The following is an 18,545-nucleotide window of genomic DNA, read 5'->3' as shown; positions in this document are numbered from 1 at the left end:
TGTGTACCACCACACCTGGCTTTTCACTGGTGCTTAGGAAATACTTTGGGAAATGTTTCCATCTTTTTAGTATTCATTTTTTGTTTGTTTTTAAGATTTATTTATTTACTATGTATACAGCATATATGACTGCCGGCCAGAAGAGGGCACCAGATCTCATTACAGATGGTTTTGTGTCACCACGTGGTTGCTGGGAATTGAACTCAGGACCTCTGGAAGAGCAGTCAGTGCTCTTAACCTCTGAGCCATCTCTCCAGCCCCTTAGTATTCGTTTTTTAACTTCTGTGTTTTACTCTAGGTTCCTAAGCCTTCCTTCTTTGTGCTCCAAAGCTGCTATTTTAGAAACAGCAGATTGTTCATTCACGCATTTCTTCTTTTGTTCTTGGAGAGTGGTGGGAACATTGTTTCTCCTTAAGTTTTAGTCTCCATCTGTTTGATACAGACTTGTTTCTTGCAAGTCCATCCACTGCCTCACATCCTTCTTCAGTGCCTCCAATCACCGGTCTTAGACACATTCCTCCTGGTTCTGATGACCTCATGGAGTCTGATCCATTTAGGAGAGGTGCACGAGAACGGCTGAGCTCTTGGAGCACACAGCAGGAGCTCAGAGTTCTGCACGAGGCTCCCTGCCAGTATCTCCAGGTCTTTCCAACTCTCCGTTCTTCCCTCTGGCAGGAGCAGACTGAGGTGACTACCCTAGAAACAGGAGTGGGTTAGGAATGTGCCCATTTTCACTTCGTTCTTTTCTCCCCGCTATCCCAATATGGCATTTCTACCCTCTCCTGAGTTAAGTCGTCTTCGGCCAGGACTGCAGGGGGCAGTGAGGGGGGTCTCACAGAACTACCCAGTTCTCAACAAACTCCACCTGTCCCTCCATTCTGGAGCCTGTTTGTGCCATGTGCCCAGGTACCTGCTCTTGCTGTTGCCTTTCAGTTGCTGTGACAAACACCACAGCTGAAAGCAACTGAGGAAGGAAAGGATTTACATTATGGCTCCAGAGAGGACAATCTATCACGGCAGGGAAGGCAGGGGCAGGGCAGCCGGAGCTTGAGGTCAGCCTCGCAGTCAGGACTCTGAGTAATCCAATTTCACCCCCACACAGGGAACATGGACGGGAACCAGAAGTGGGGCCAGCTATAAAGCTCAAAGCCAGGCTCCCAGTGCGCACTTCCTCCCACAAGTCCCCCCTCGGAGAGGTTCTGTGACCCCCAGGCTGCAGCACCATCTGGAGCCAAGTGTTCAAACATGAGTCTCCGAGGGACAGTTCACACGCAAACCACTTTCTGTCACTAACCACTAAACCACGAGCAGTTCTTGGAGTTCTGCTTACCATCCCTTCTACCAGCTGACTTGTCCTTTTGGGTTTGTGGGGGAGAAACTCTTTTATTCAGTTTGGCAGGGTTTGTGAAGAGAATGTTGCTAATTTTTCCCATCCACCCACTGAACCAGAAGTCACCAAACACAGAAAATTAGCATCATCTCTTTCTTTTTCTCAGCTCCATCCTACTTGGGCGTCAGTTTCCAGGCCTTCTGTGTTTGTGTGTGTGTGTGTGTGTGTGTGTGTGTGTGTGTGTGTGTGTGTGCTTCTTCCAAGTACACACATGTGCACATGGCCAGGAAAGGGTCTGCATCCCCGGAACCGGGCTTACAGGAGGTTGTAGACACCTGATGCAGGTGTGAGGGACGGAACTTGGGTACCCTGGAAGAGCAGTAAGCCATCTTAGCCATGGTTCCAGCCCCGTTTCAGTTCTCAAAAAGGACTAAATTTATTATTTGCCTTAAGCAAACAGAATCAATACACAAGTTCCAGTTAAGGAATTCCAGGTAACCATGGTGTTTTCAAAGGTGAGAAAGGCTTCCTCCTGAGGTCTCCCACATCAGTTGCGGGGGTTAGTCCAGCCGCTTCCAGGAATTAGGCAGGCTGTACATTGGTGTCGCTCTAAGCATTCCAGGGTGAGAACAGGAACTACAACCACTGGCTCAGTTACAGTTCCCAGCTGCTTGTGCATCTCAGAAATTAGGTACCAGGTAGACAAATCATTGAGTACTGGTATTAAGCTAGACCCAAATATATATTTTATTGAGCTTATAATAAGTATGCAAACTTAAGTATCCATTGTACACAACTCAGTCTGTTTAAACATAACTCCCCACACAAGCTGGGGTTTTAAGGCATTATGAAAATACAAAATGCCATATAATTAGGCCAGGAAAATTATTATAGTTAATAAAATGACCAAACCTCTTAAATAGTATGAATAATAATAACAACAGCAACAACAAACATTAAATGCTCTGGGTTGGAGCAGGAACAAGGAGCCTGAATTTGGAAAGAAACACTTCTCAATATTCAACAAATTACAGAGGGGGTTGACAGCATTTTAGTTTACAAGGTCATGTCTACCAGCCTCAGCGGAAGTACAAGCAAAGAATGGAAAAAGCGTCTGTCTCCCTTTACTTTATACCTTGGTCCCATCCTCTGCGTCGTTACCAACTTGACAACAGTTGAGGAAAGTCTGCGAAAATCCCTCCACCCCATGCCCAAGAGTGTGCAGAGCTGGATTCAAACAGGACGCAGCTCCAGGGCCTGGCTTCTTAACCCTAAGATCTGTGGCGACCTCTTCTGCCCTTTATCTGTCCTCTGTTCAACGAATTTTACTATAAATAGGTATTTTCACCAATGGTTAGAGAAATCTACTCCACTCTAATCCAGAACTTCCTGATCAATCCTCTTGGTGAAATGCTAATATCAGCTTAAAGCAAAGTTCTCTAAAGTTCTTTCAGAAGTTTTATCAACCAACTTAAAATTATCAGGTCGGATCAGTGTTTCCTCTAGGCTTGTTTAATACATTGTTGCATGGAGTTTTAGGAGACCTCCAGCTAAGTGCTTATCACACTGTAGCTCCACTTATCAGTCTTACGCATCTTGAATATTCTTTTCTTTTCCCGGAACACACTGAAACCTTGTAACTCACTATCCTGAGTTCCTTAACCGAACCCTCGTCCCACGTGTCCACTCCTCACTTCCGGTTTTGATAAGACTAATAAGCAATTTTACAGCCCGGAGGACTCTTTTTTTTCACTTGCCTCTGATGCATTCGAATTCCTAGCACGTGGACCCACTGTTCGTTTTCGCGTTAGGGATGCTGGTATTTCCCTAGCGGCCTTTCCAAACTTGCCCGGTATGGGACTTACGTAAGCACAATGTCAACGTGTCGCGGCAAAATCCGCACACTGCGCCGGTCACCAAGGGCGAGCACCTCCCGCCCGGTGCACCGCGCCGGCCCCGCCCTCCCCGCCCCGGCCTCTGCGCGCCCCGCCCCACGTCCAGCGCCGCAGGCCGCCCAGGCCTGGGTTTCCCCGGGATGAGCCGGCGCCCCCTGCAGGCCGCGGCGGGCACAGCTGCCGGAAGAGCCCGAGCCTCCTGCCACCGTGTCCGCGCCGCCGCCGCCGCCGCCGCCGCCGCCGAGCTCCGCGGGGCCCCGAGTCCCAGCCGAGCGTCCTCGGAGCCGCCCGCCGCGGCCCCGCGCCCTCCGAGCCGAGCCGCCGCGCCTCCCGCTCGGCCTCCGCCCTCAGCTCCCCGCCCGAGCCCGCCCGCACCCGCCTTCACTCTGGAGCGGCCCGGGCAGCCGCAGCAGGGGCGGCGGCGGCGCATCGAGGAGCTCTCCAGGTCGTCCCGGGAGAGGCTGCTGCAGTCCCGGGACAGGATGTTTTCCAAGCTCACGTCCATCCTGCAGCACGCCGTGGAGGCGGTGAGGCCGCGCGGGGCGTGGGGGGTGCGGGGGACGGCGGCCCGAGCTGCCGGGAGCGGGGAGGCTGCGGGGAAGGAAGGCCTGCGCGCTCGCCCGGCCTCTGCCCTCCCGCCGGGGGACCGGGCGGCTCCCGGGGCCTCCTGGCCGTTAACCTCCGGGGCCGAGTGGCCAGCGCCGCGCAAGACAATAGAACGGCGGTGCCGGTGGGCTGGGCTTGCTTTTGCTTCGGTGCGGGTGGGAGAGGAGCGTTGGGGACCGCGGGCCCGGTGGACGCCGGTGCCGGCTCTCGGTTGCTTGCTTGCTCGCTCTCTCGCTCGGGCCCGGCGGCTCACCTCAGCAGGACCTGGGAGATGGATCTGCAGGAGTTTGCAGGTCCGCGATCGCCCAGCTCTCACCATCTGTTTCCCTTTTCTTGTCTAATAATGCGCTTCCCGGACGCTCTTGGCGCAGCCTGCAACCGCTGTACTTTGAGGCTGGTCTTAAACAACAGAGGGACATTACTCAAACCTCCTAACAGACCCAAAGAACCTAGAAAGAGAATGCCTTGCCAATACCAAACACATCCCGTTGCTTTATTTGACTTGCTTGTTTTGGATTGAGTATTACCCTGTGTGACGAAAGTTACTGTGTTAATTTTAAAAATGACGTTTTCTTTACATGTTGTGAATGACTTCATAATAGAACTTTCAACTTCACGCGACTTTTTAAAGGAAAAAAAATCAAATGCCACGGTGATGTGAAGGGTCAGCTAACAAAATTAGAGTTGTAAATTTCGGTTATGGAGACAAAACTTTAATACAATTCCAGTTATGTAGTATATGGAATTTAGGTTTTTTGTTTTTGTTTCCCCCCTTGGTGACACATCAAACCAAGCAAGAAAGGGGGAGGAGCAATGTTGACCCACGGGGAGAAGACAGGGCTTTGAGACACACTTTTCCTTTCCCTGCCCGATACAGAGTCAGCCTGCAACAGCATCTCTAAAATGATTTAAAAGTTTTAAGAACAGTTATATCGATATTTTGAATTATACTTTAGAGTATAGTCTTCAAACTTAATATAATGATAAATAAGAGATAATTAGGCATGAGTTATGTGGATTAAACCCTGGGGCCTGTCATGTTCTAGGCAAAAGCTCTCCCACTGAATTTTATTTTCTTCTCTTTTATTTTTTGACATTAAGTGTTACCAAGTTTCCCAAGCTGGCCTTGAACTTAGCCTCTGTCTAGGCATGCCACCAAACCTAGCTAGGATTTTTGGTTTATTGACTCGTTTTTGTCCTAAGGCCTGTGTTTTCTGTTTTTTGTAATCTTTTTATTTTTTTATTTATTATTATTATTTTTTTTTTTTTTTTGGTTTTTCGAGACAGGGTTTCTCTGTGTAGCTTTGCGCCTTTCCTGGAGCTCACTTGGTAGCCCAGGCTGGCCTCGAACTCACAGAGATCCGCCTGGCTCTGCCTCCCGAGTGCTGGGATTAAAGGCGTGCGCCACCACCGCCCGGCGGTAATCTTTTTATAATTGCATGTATCATTAACATCTACCAGATTACCTGAGTGAGACTCTGGCTGGTAATAGTTTCTCTGTCTTGCTCGGGTCAGTGAGGAGTAGGAGTTCACTAGGTTCACTAGTCCCAGGAGCAAGTGTCTGGCCTGTGGAAATGTCAAGTTCATTTCCTCAGTGCAGGTTTCTGATATGCTATACCACCCACACAGTTTACCAAGAGAAAGTAAAGCTCCTGAAATCTGATTGGTTCTGCTTTGCTTTTTTGTTGGGATAGAGTCTCATGTAGCCCAGGCTCGCGGGTCCTGTACTTATGTTGGGAATGACCTAATCACTTTCAAATTCACATGATTTTTTTTTTTTTTTTTCAAATCAAATACCACAGTGATTTTAGGGTCAGCTAACAAAATTAGAGTCGTAGATTTGTAAACCTCCCTTCCTCCATCTCCCAAGGGCTGGGGTTATGGACTTGGTTCCTCATCCCTTGAAGAATATTTTCTGATGCCCCCTTCAGCATTCTCCTGGGAAAGAACTCTTAGATAATGATACATAAAGCCATACTTTGGTAGTTGAATGTTTTTCATAACCCAAGATTAGTTCCTGGTTACTCAGTCTCTGACTTTTTGCTTGTTTTTATCCATAAACAAGTCTTCGCATTCCTTAATTGGTTGGCTTTTTCTTTCTCCTTTTATGTTCTGATGCAGCATTCCAAAGAATAGAATCATCAGGTTTCTGCAGACTTGGGAGGGAATCCCAGGCCCGCCGGTGACTTCATGCTTCTTCAGAGCTATGCTTTCCTCCTACCTGGTGTTGCCCTGGCTAAGTGTCCATATTCAGTCAGATAAGACTTCTATTTTTTTTTAAGGTTAATCAGATGTATATTCATCTAGATGAGGATAGGTAAGGAGTTTGGGTTTTTTTGTTTGTTTTGTTTTTGAGTTAAGGTCCCTGACCAGCCTCAAACTTGCTAAATACCAAAGATGACCTTGAACTCCTGATCTTTCTGCCCCTGCCTCCCAAGAGCTAGGATCACAGGCTAGTGCTTCATTATTCATTTAGTTTCTGGTGTTGAGGATTTAACCCAGGGCCTTGGTAAATGCTAGGGAATCACTGTACCACAGTCTTCTAGCCACCCCAGCCTTTTCTGAACATTTTTATCATGACCTTTTTTTTTTGAGTGAGTGCATGCATGCGTAAGCGTATGTAAGGGTGTGTGTGTGTTTGTGTGTGTGTGTGTGTGTGTGTTGTGTGTGTGTGTGAGAGAGAGAGAGAGAGAGAGAGAGAGAGAGAGAACCACAGCACTCGATCAGGTGGACATCTGAGGACATCTTTCCCTTTTACTGTGTGAGTCCTGGGGAATCAAACACAAGGGATCAGACACCAGCAAGTATCTTTGACTGCTGGGCCATGCCAGTACCTACCCCTTTAAAATTTTTTCTTAAAAAAAAAATCTTTTTAGATTCACTATTTCATGTGTATGAGTGTTTTGTTTGCATATGTATATGAACCAAGTGCATGCTAGGTGCCTGTGGAGGTCAGAAAAGGTTACTGAAGTCCCTGGAACCAAACGTGGTCCTCTGCAAGAGCAACAAGTACTCTTAACTGCTGAACCATCTCTCCAGACTTTAAAATTTTATTCTTAAATAGGGTCTCACTAAATTTCTGGGGCTGACCTCAAACTTGGGGTCCTCCTGCCTCAGCCTCCCAAGTGTGGAGATTACAGGAGCATGCTATCACACCTGGCATGTATTAATTAAATGGTTTTTCCTCATTTGCCAAAAACTACAAAAAGGGGAAATAGAAGATGTTTTCAAAGCCTCTCGTTTGTAAATGTGTTTTAAGCCAATAAAAGCCAAGACCTGTAATATAACTCTTACCTCCTTTTCCGGAAAAGATGGTCTTCCTCTCATGTAGCGTGCACTGGTTAGTAAGATGTGGTGATACATTGTGTACCTTAATACAGTTTCCTGAAGATCAGAGGACAGAACAGCCACTAGATTAAACATAGATGCCAGGCAGTGTTGACGCACACCTTTAATCCTAGCATTCAGGAGCTTTGTGAGTTCAGAGCCACCCTGGACTACAATGAGATTGACTCAGTCTAGGAGAGAAACAGAGCCAGGCAGTGGTGGCACACACCTTTAATCCCAGTACTTGGGAATCACAGGCCTTTAATCGCAGCATTAGGAAGGAAGTAATATGCCTGGGTGGAGAAAGGTATATACGGCGTGAGGAGACAGGAACTAAAGCCCTTTATGGTTGAAGGCTTTTCGGCCAAAGCCCTTTTCTGCTGGACCTCTGAGGACTCAGGCATTCAGTCAGAGGATTTGTGGAGTTGGTGAGGTGAGAAGTGGCTGTGGCTTGTTCCTTTGTCTCTCTGATCTTTCAGCATTTACCCCGATATCTGACTCCGGATTATTTATTAAAAGACCATTAAGGAATTTGAGTTACAGTAAGAGTTGTAGGAATGATGTGTTCTGTTAGCCGGTTGCCACATGTCTCAACTCTGAGAGGCCCGTCCTAAGGTTAGATTGGACGATTGTAGCTGTTTGTTTCCATTAGTGTCGCTGAGGGCCAGGTCCTGCCAGTGCCTTTTTCCCTTTCTGAGCTTTTATGTTTTAACCAGCACAGTGGAAGTCATTCTTCAGAATGTGAATCAATGTCTTCAAAGTATAGGTTTGTTTCAAAGACAGTTGTTGGGAACAGCATCCCACCCCATCCACCATATTGGAAACTGAACATGGGCCTCCTGCCTGCTGGAGCCCTCTACCTCTGAACCATTCCAGGCCGAAAGCCGTAACCCAGGCTGGCCTGGATCCTCTGCCCCTCTTCAGCAGTTTGCGAGGGCATGGCTAGTGGCTACTGACTCTTGAAAACAACTCTGTCCTGGGACTTCTTTTCCAACCCACTTGAGCTCTTCTCTCATTCAGCAAGTGTTTTAGGAGGCGGGTTGAAAGCCCGACACACTAAGGAAACATGGTGGGTCTGCGTCTTGGTTCACAGTGCCAACTGGCTAAGCACCTGGGAGGTCATACTGTGAGGAATGCACAAGGGTGAGATCAGCCCGGAACCAGATAGAGCAGGGGTCCGGGCCAGCCTCTGTCCCCTCTTCTGTCCTGACCCGGAAGTTGATTGAGTCTGCACTCAAGCTCCTTCTCCACGCAGTGTGAGTAGTGAGATGCGCAGATTGCTGCGGGGGTTAAGACGAGGTGTGTAGGAGAGTCTTGTGGGGCGCTTGGTTGATAATGCTTCTTAGATCGGTTTGGCCAGGCTGGGGCCTGTAGGAGGAAGGAAGCTGATCTTAGGAGCAGTTGAAGATTCTCTGGAGGTGAGACTGGAACAGGGTAGTCGAGAGGCAGAAAAGATAGGGAGGGTGTTAAGGACTTGGAAACAGATGTGGTCACACTTGTGTCTCCGAGACCTTCCTGAGTGAGATCCAGGCAAGCCTGGGCTGTCTTAAGAAACACAAGGCAAACCCAGATGTGGGTTACGTACACGCTGTAATCCCAACCCTCAGGAGCTGGAAGCCAGAGGAGCAGGAATTCAAGGCCAGTACACTGTGAGTTTGAAGCCAGCTGGGACTACAAGAGACCCTGACTCAAACAAAAACAAACACCAAAACAAAGATAAAATAAGTTTGGGGTAGAAAAGGACACTCTAAAAGATCTTTTAGAATGTGCATTTTGTAGACATTTCAAGCAGAGGTGGTGACTGGGAGGTTTTGTCCAGTTTGTTGATGGAAGTCCTTCTGTGTATTTGACGTGTTGGACAAAGTCCAGGTTTCTAGCAGAAAGCATTGTTACCTAAGGCAAGTCAGCTAACTGGTGTTTTGGTCTTTGATGGGAATTTGAGCAAAAGAGGAGCTCCAGTGAGAATTTAACACTGTTTTAGGCTGGGTATGATGGGGTGGTGCACACCTGTAATCCCAGCACTCAGGCAGGAGGGTTTCGGGTTCAAGGCCTACCTGGAATATGTAGTGAGACCCTGCTACAGTCTAAGAAGTGAAGAGGGCTGGGGTGTGGCCTGATGGTGGAGTCTTTGCTTCTGCAGGGCCCTCAGTTTGATCTCTGGTTCAGTGAATAAAGACTCACTAGTGTGCCTGACCAGTGAGTGCCAGCCTGCACATCTGTGTGTCAAATGAACAGTGTGGTGCTGATTCGGCTCCATCACTGGGCTGAAACCAGGAGTCTAAATGATGAAGAGAATGGTACCACCCCAGCCCTTGTCCAGTTACAGCCTAATGAGAGCAGTTAAGCTGTGGTAAAAGTCGGGGTCAAGGCTAAGAGGAAGCGGGTGCTTCAAAGTGGAGAGGAGAAACTTCCTAGAGAGGAGGACGGTCCAGATAGGATAACAGGAAGTCCCAGTACGGGAACAGGAAGTCACAGGTAGGTGTCCTGGTGATTTGGGGTGGCTATAGGGATGAGAGTTTTGAAAATTTAATCTCCAAATACTAAAAAATTGAATTATAGTCTCCTGCTGCTGATTCACACATCCCTTTCAGAGGATGGATGTTTTTATGCAGTGGTAATAGGTTATTTGCATGTTAGTTACAGAAAAGTCACGTTTACTGGAGTCTCATGAAGTAAGAGAATTTATTCATGTTTGAATGAGATTGTTACTCATCTGAGTTACTATAATTCAGAACAATTCTGCTATTTCTCCCCTGCACCAGAATAATAGCACCGTCCTGCTTGGGATTTGATGGTGTTCCGTGGCAGAGCCTCCAGCCTGGGGGCCTCCTGGGGCAGAGCTGGAGGAAGGATACTGTAACCACCCAAAAGGTGGAATTGTTACTACATTAAAAATGCAGTCATTTTCTCCTGTGTCTGTCCCATTTTAGTAAATTTAACTCCATAAAGCCGAATCTTCCCAAAGCTTAACGCCTGTTAAGCTTTCACACTTGCACTGGGTATTTCTACTTTCTTGGTCAAGTTCTCTGCACACAGGCAGTGTAGGGAGAATCAGCTTTAAGCAGCCAGTGATGGTTTGAAATTCTTGAGTCCCATTTTCATAAATGTAGGCACCTTATGGGTTGAGCCTCTTAACATGTCCAGGACTGTACCCGTAAGTTGCACAAGAATTGAGAAATTGTGTTGACAGAGTTGTCAACTTCAAGGTCACTAGCTGGGAAACCACAGGTCAACTTTTAACAAGTGGAAGTGTAGGAGAGATCTGACTGCAGGTCATTTGGTGGGTGTCCCCAACCTGCAGCCTTGGGAAGCCATAAATGGGGCCCAACACAAAACCATAGACTTCTTAAGACATGATGAGGGTGTGTGTGTGTGTGTGTGTGTGTGTGTGTGTGTGTGTGTGCGCGCGTGTGCGCGCGCGCGCATGCGCGCGCGCTCTCAGTTTGCTGCATTCCCAAGTGTGAGCTTTGTAGATGACAGCTGGCCACAGTGTTGAAGTTTGGACAGTGTTGGCCCTTAGAGGAGTATGAAATGGCAGTTTACCCCATCAGACTTGGGTTCCCAGGCTAGAAACCTCTAGCTCTGCATTACCATAGGTGGGAGCTGTGCTTCTGTCAGAAGTTGACAACACCTCTAGGATGCCCCCTCTCCCCCCTTTTCTCCCCTCCCCCCTCTCTCTCAAGGAAGAGTCAAGGCTCCTGGAGAAGGAGCGGCCACATCTGTCTTTCTTCCATTTAACTTGAATCCCCTGGTGCTGGCCCATGGCAGAAAAGTGGCTGGGGGCTGTAACTCTGGCCTTAAAACTTAGGAAGTGCATTTCAAAGCTTGCACTGTAACACATTTTGTAGAATTTAATTTACAGTGTCTTGTTCATGTAGTTATTTTGCTAAAAATATACACTGCCTGACCCAGGCTTGCAAAGACAGCCGTGGAAAGTAGGAGCAGTTTAATCTGATTATGACCGACGTTGGCAGCGCTGTGTGTGTGTGTGTGTGTGCTGTGCTGATGTGTAAGCCATTGCCAGATACTCGCCACCCTCTCCCCTTCCAAAGTCCGGGGTCCAGAGACCTCTGGTCATCAGTAGTGTTTCACAGATAGCTTAGTCAGAATGACGGTGCTTTGCTTTAGTCACCTTTGAAGCCGTGTGATAACAGACTGGGGGAAAGTTGAATGCCGTAGTTTACTAATAATATTGATCAAGGGGGTGTTCTTCTTAAGTCATTTTGCTTCCTTGGATTCAACTCATTTTGATCTTATTTGATAACTGACATACAAATCAAGTTTACCCTTTGTTTTGATGCTTCTTGTGCCTCCTGGACAAGTGTAATATTAAAATTTACAGGCGGGTTTAATGCCTCGCTCTAAGTCTGCTCTTTTGTGTTTGTGTAGCTTGCTCCGTCTCTTCCATTACAAGAAGACTTTGTTTATCACTGGAAGGCAATCACCCATTACTACATAGAGACTTCAGGTAAGGAACATCCGTGCGTATGATCTGCTTCAAGATGAGTTTTCAGTTATTTTTAACTTTAAACGATTTTACCTTTGATTCCTCTTTTAGGGTCATTTCAAATGTCCCCTTTGGACATCTCCTGTGTTTGGCAGTGTTCTAGGCAGTGGGGAGCTGAGTAGAAGTCTCACACACAGCAGGCACAGCAGCTCTGTCCTGATAGACTCGGGGAGGCACACAGTAAACGGAAACATGAAAGAAAGTGTGTGTCAGCTAAGCGTCGGGGAAATGAAGCAGGCAGGATGGGGGCGTGGCTACTTCAATCTAGAGAAGACCACATTGCCCTTCGGCCATGTTCGTCTGGAGAGGCCCTCACCTGGGTGCTCTTACCTACTGATCCATCCGTCCAGCCCCTCACTGGTGTTCTTGAGGAAACCTGTTTTAATGGCACCGAGGAAAGATGGTCAGTGATGAAGTTTAGGACAAAATGGGTAGAAAATGTATGGACAGTACGTGGATTGCCTCCTGAGGAGTGTTGTGCGAGGAGACCCGAGGGGGGTGGGGTGGGGGTGGGGAGGGGCACAGAAGACCATCCTGGGGATCTGCGTGTGCGTGCGTGCGTGCGTGCGTGCGTGCGTGCGTGCGTGCGTGCGTGCGTGCGTGTGTGTGTGTGTGTGTGTGTGTGTGAGTGTGTGTGTGATGTATGTGAATAAGCATGCCTTGGTGTATGTAGAGATCAGAGTACACCTTGTGGAGTTGGTTCTCTCCAGGGACTGAACTCAGGTCATCAGGCTTGTACCACAAGCCCCTTTACTTGGTAGCCATCTTGTTGACCTTCTCCACTGTCGATGGAAATTTCTCTGGTCCTGCCTTCCCCAGCAGTCTGGACGAATCTCTCCCACCCACAATCCCACAGCCACTTATGAAATAATCACTCAGAGGCTTATATTAATTACAAACTGTTTGGCTATGGCTCAAGCTTCTTGCTAACTAACTCTTATAACTTAACTCAACCCATTTCTATTAATCTAAATATTCCACATGTTCTGTGGCGTTACATGCTGCTCCTTGGACCTCGGGCTGGCGTCTCTCGACCCCGCCCTTCTCCCACTATCTCTTTAGGATTTTCCTGCCTGGCTCCATCCTGCCCTGCCATAGGCCAACGCAGCTTTATTTATTAACCAATGGGTGCCACACATATTCACAGCCTCCAGAAAGACATCCCACAGCTCTCCACCATACTTTTTGAGACATTGTCTCTTACTGAAGCTCACTGATTCTCTAGATTGACTGGCCAGTGAGCTCCTGAGATCTACCTGTCTTCTCCCTCCCCAAACTACTGGAATCACAGCCACAGCCACACGCCTGGTTTTTACACGGGTTTTGGGCATCCGAACTCAGGTCCTAATGCTTGAATGACAAGTACTTTGCCTACTGAACAACATCCCAAGTACCCCCCAAATGTCTTAATTACTTCAAAAGATGTAAGGTATTGGGATGGGGGCATAGTTCAGTGGTAGAGCACTTGCCTGGCATGAGTTAGGTGCTGGGTTCCAGCACCAGCATTTTTTTAATTAAATTTTTAAATTTATTTTACATACCAACCACAGTTTCGCCTCCCTCCTCTCCTCCCATTCCCTCCATGATCTCCTCTCTACCCCCCCATCCCCTTTCAACGCCCCCCATCCATTCCTCAGAAAGGGGCAGGCTCCCATGGGAGTCAACAAAGCATGGCATGTCAAGTTGAGGCAGGACCAAGCTCCTCCCCCCTGCATCAAGGCTGAGCGAGGCATCCCACCATAGGGAATGGGTTCCAAAAAGCCAGCTCATGCACCCGGGGACAGATCCTGGTCTCACTGCCAGGGGCCCCACAAACAGACCAAGCCACACAACTGTCACCCACATGCAGAGGGCCTAGGTTGGCCCCAGGCAGGCCCCCAGCTGTCGGTCTATAGAGTCCATGAGCTCCCACGAGCTCGGGTCAGCTGTCTAGTGGGTTTCCCCAGCATGAGCTTGACCCCCTTGCTTATATAATCCCTCCTCCCTCTCTTCAACTGGACTGGACTTCCAGAGCTTGGCTCAGTGCTTGACTGTGGATCTCTGCATCGGCTCCCATCCGTTACTGGGTGAAGGTTCTATGATGACAATTAGGATATTCACCAATCTGATTACAGGGGAAGGCCAAAGTTCAAGTACCCTCTCCACTATTGCTCGGAGTCTTAACTGGGGTCGTCTTTGTGGATTCCTTGAAGTTTTCCTGTTACCAGGTTTCTCCCTAACCCCATAATGTCTCCCTCTATCAAGATATCTCTTCTATTGCTCTCCCTCTCTGTCCCTCTCCCAACTCGACCATCCCAATCCCTCATGTTCCCATCTCCCATCCCATCCCCTCTACCCCTCCCCAGCCCCCAGTTTACCCAGAAGATCTCATCTATTTTCCCTTCCCAGAGCAATCCATGTGTCCCTCTTAGGGTCTTCCTTGTTACCTAGCTTCTCTGGGGCTGTGGATTCTAGCCTGGTTATCCTTTGTTTTATATCTACTATCCACTTATGAGTGAGTACATACCATGTTTGTCCTTCTGGATCTGGGTTACCTCACTCAGGATGATTTGTCTCATTCTATCCATTTGCCATTTGACAAATTTCATGATGTCATTGTTTTTCTCTGCTGAGTAGTACTCCATTGTGTATATGTACCACATTTTCTTTGTCCATTCTTCAGTTGAGGGGCATCTAGGTTGTTTCCAGGTTCTGGCTATTACAAATAATGCTGCTATAAACATGAGCGTGTATCGTTGTGGTATGATTGAGCATCATTTGGGTATGTGCTCAAGAGTGGTATTATTGGGTCTTGAGGTAGATTGATTCCCAATTTTCTGAGAAACTGCCATACTGTAACTGGAGAGTTTTCTCTCCGGGTCCCACCAAGCTCCGGCAGTCCAACAGCCCACTTATAAAATAAACACACAGACGCTTATATTATTTGAACTGTTTGGCCTAATGGCTCAGGCTTCTAGCTATGTAGTTCTTACAACTTAAATTAATCCATTTCTATAAATCTATACCTTGCCACGTGCTCGTGGCTTACTGGCATCTTCACATGCTGCTTGTCATGGCGGCGGCTGGCAGTGTCTCCCTCCGCCTTCCTGTTCTCTCAATTCTCCTCTCTGTTAGTCCCGCCTATACTTCCTGCCTGACCACTGGCCAATCAGTGTTTTATTTATTGACCAATCAGAGCAACACATTTAACATACAGACCATCCCACAGCAGCCATACTGATTTCCAAAGTGTCTGTACAAGTTTGCACTCCCACCAACGGTGAAGGAGTGTTCCCCCTTATTCCATATCCTCTCCAACATAAGCTGGTATCAGTGTTTTTGATCTTAGCCATTCTGACAGGTGTAAGATGGCATCTCAGAGTTGTTTTGATTTGCATTTCCCTGATGGGTATGGATGTTGAACAATTCTTTAAGTGTATCTTGGCCATTTGAGATTCTTCTGTTGAGAAGTCTCTGTTTAGATTTGCACGCCATTTTTTAATTGGATTATTTGGTATTTTGATGTCTAGTTTCTTGAGTTCTTTATATATTTTGGAGATCAGCCCTCTGTTAGATGTGGGGTTGGTGAAGGTCTTTTCTCATTCTATAGGCCGCTGTTTTGTCTTATTGACCATGTTCTTTGCCTTACAGAAGCTTCTCAGTTTCAGGAGGTTCTATTTATTAATTGCTGCTCTCAGTGTCTGTGCTACTGGTGTTATATTTAGGAAGTGGTCTGTGCCAATGTGTTCAAGGATACCTCCCACTTTCTCTTCTGTCGAGTTCAGTGTAACTGGATTTATGTTGAGGTCTTTGATCCACTTGGACTTGAGTTTTGTGCAGGGCGATAGATATGGATCTATTTGCAATCTTCTACATGCTGCCACCACGTATCCTGGCACCACAGCACTAGCTTTTAAAAAAGAAACTGATGGTGGAGGGTTGGAAGCATGTAAGATAGGCTTCAGAGAGTCCAGTGGAGGGAAAGGCAGATAACAGAGTAAGACGGGGGTGTTGGTGAGCATCATCATAAGTAGGAAAGAGAGAAAGCCAGTGCTCAAGTGGGGACCTGGCCTTTGGAGGCCAGTGGATGGTCTGCCCATGAAAACAAGACAGGAAGCAGAGTAGCCGGGAGTATCTCCACGGGCTTGATAAACGATCTCCTGGTTGCTTCTGTTGTACTCAGTGAGGAGAAGGACATGGGTAGATTATCTTCAGAATTAGCAAATGTCCCTTCTGGGCCACACAGTCTCCTTTGCGTGTGTCATCTGTGCTGCTGAGCACAAAAGCAGCCACCTGCAAATCATACAGAGCGGGCATTCCTGTGGCTGATGGCGTGTATAAGAACTGAGGCGTGGCTCCCCGCATCCCCCGTGCTGGGGTTTGACCTGGAGGATCATGCAGTCACCGCAGTGGACAGACAGATCAGACAAGAGTGAAAAGAGGAGAGTGGCTGTCTGGCAAGCTGGTGAGGTCAGAGGTAATCCATGTATAAAAGACAGGAAACCCGCGTAGCTCTGCAGTAAGTGAAGGCTGGGCTATGGCCCTTCAGATGGAAGTTTACATGCGCTGAGTGCGGTTCATGCTTAGCAGCCGACCTGTAGAGGTGTTTTTTGTTTTTGTTTTTGTTTTTGTTCTTGTTCTTTGAGACAAGCCACCTTTCACTATTACTGTTAACTTTTGTGATTTTTTTTTTCTTCTTTGGGCTTTAAGGAAATACATTCTTGCTTTAAAGGTTTTTTTTTTTTTTTTTCCTCATCTAGTAGGAGAAACAAGTGTGTACTTTAGTTAGTGAGGGACAAATTCAGTCTGAGTCAGGTAGAGTCTTGGGATAGACCGAGGATGAGAGAAGGGGAGTCGGAGGGAGCAGGACCGAGCGAGCTCCTGAGTCGGAGAGCAGAGGACCACAGGCATCAGTGTGTGCAGGGGCACAGGGGTGTTAATAATTCAGAGCAGTGGACCAGAGGAGATAGAAGTCAGGTCTGCCTTTCAGAGACACTTCTAAATGATGTGGAGGAATGTTCTCTGACAAGGTCTCTTCCAGGCTGCGATCACAGTTTGAATATGCTGTTTCTAACAAAGATAGCCACATGTAACCACACCTCACATGTGTGGTTCAGACGTTTCTGTGGGAGTTGGAATGGGGAAGGAGGGTAATGCAGTTGCACACAGGAAGTTTAAGAAGTTTTTCGAGTATTTATGATTTTTCTGTCGTTTAGATGATAAAGCCCCAGTGACTGATACGAACATTCCGTCCCACCTGGAACAGATGTTAGACATACTGGTCCAAGAAGAAAATGAGCGAGAATCTGGAGAAACAGGGCCATGTATGGAATACCTGCTCCACCACAAGATCTTGGAAACATTGTACACCTTAGGGAAAGCCGACGTAAGTCCCTGACCCACCCATCTCAGCTTGGCCAGAGATGGGGGAGATGGGGGCTGTATGTGTCCTGTGCAGCTCCAACATCCTTAGAGAGCAGAGATGCCCATGCTCTGGACCACACTCCTACTTAGCTGCTTAGAGTCCCAGGATAAACATTTGTGAAGATAAACTCAAGTACTTGTGCTCACAGTCAAGGGGGATAAGAACTCCATGACAACTGTGCTGTAAGAGTTTGTGGTCCTAAAAGGGAATGTCTTTGGTTATTCTGACATTCACTGAATCATCACAGTGGATGCAATGCAAATTTTAGGCCTAATGAATTTGGAAAAATCTTTGCAAAGCTAATATAACATAAATAGTATTTTACCACAGGAGCTTCGAACCCTTGCATCCATAGCAGCAGGGACATATTCTGAGAAATGTGTCAGCTGGTTTTGTCGTGATGTGGACACCATGGTGTTCACAAGCTCCATAATGCTGCCTGCTGCACACCTGCACGCTGGGTGACCTGTATTATTTTAGCTGCAGTGGTTGTAGGACCCTCCTCCAGCTCGAAAACTCAGTAGTACTGTGAACTTCTGTAATGTAAAAAACTAAAATGAAATGATGGTCGTTTTAATACTACATAATTGTAAATCATATTAAAGACAGTTTCTTTTTAATGAAGTCTATAATACCCCAACTTATTTGAGGTGCATTTGAGTTAAGTGCACCCTTTTCTAAGGAGTGAATCTGTTCCCTAATCACCTGGACCACATCATGCTTTCTTGCCCCCATCCTTTCGAGTGAGGAGTTTTACAACACTGAATTGAATTAGTTTGATGTTTTAGCAAGATGGTAATAATTGTACTGCTAGTAAGTTTAGTTCTGATACAAGTGATTATAAATGTTGTTAGCATTTTATCTGAATAATATAAGGTAGTTGTTACCTAAAAATATCATCGTACTTAAGATTATATTTTAGGTTGTTTCCAGATAGCATGTTGTGATGATCCTCGGGCATACAGATCTCATGACTGCTTAACTATATGTAGGCAATGTCATCTACTTTATTACAGAACTTATGACTTGGCTGACTCATGCTCCTTTAATCCAGAGTGATCATCAGAATTGCTGCTTTTCAGCAAAGTAGCTGACATGCTATAAGAACTTCCTAGTAATGTTCTTTATAGTCCTCATCATCCAAATATCCTTGCAGTTGACTTAAAGGAGTCAATGCACAAGGTCCCTTCTGTCAGTGTCTGTTTGTTAACTGGCTCGTTTTGTAAGTAACAAGATCCACCCTTGGTATGGCAGCCAGTAGGCTCTCATAGGCTGGTGTTATCCCAGCAATAACCATCTGACTGCCCGAAAGTGCATGCTCACCATGAAGTGTGTGTGATCACCTGAGGCTGTGCTCTCACGTGCCATGTGTGGTCTCAGGTGTGTTAACTGGTCACTGGCATTGTCTTCGAGGGGAACTATGTTGACAGACATGGTCTGTCTTGCTGTGAACATTTGCATGTGTTTATCTGTCCT

At 47.0% G+C, this 18,545-nt stretch overlaps 1 protein-coding gene across 1 annotated transcript in view; it reads left to right on the top strand.

The window, feature by feature from the left end:
- The first annotated feature begins 3,533 nt into the window (after positions 1 to 3,533).
- Positions 3,534 to 18,545, top strand: part of Fam160b1 (family with sequence similarity 160 member B1) — a 31,324-nt gene continuing 16,312 nt past the window's right edge. The window contains exons 1-3 of the mRNA XM_028880973.2: positions 3,534 to 3,752; positions 11,548 to 11,626; positions 16,861 to 17,030. Coding sequence (XP_028736806.1) covers positions 3,708 to 3,752; positions 11,548 to 11,626; positions 16,861 to 17,030 — 294 coding nt within the window. The 5' untranslated portion in view covers positions 3,534 to 3,707. The remainder of the gene's footprint in view (positions 3,753 to 11,547; positions 11,627 to 16,860; positions 17,031 to 18,545) is intronic.

Source organism: Peromyscus leucopus, chromosome 1 (assembly GCF_004664715.2).
Source record: "Peromyscus leucopus breed LL Stock chromosome 1, UCI_PerLeu_2.1, whole genome shotgun sequence".
In the NCBI taxonomy this organism is placed as follows: Eukaryota; Metazoa; Chordata; class Mammalia; order Rodentia; family Cricetidae; genus Peromyscus; species Peromyscus leucopus.
The sequence above is the reverse complement of the archived record's forward strand: the minus strand, read 5'-3'. Positions and strand labels throughout refer to the sequence as shown.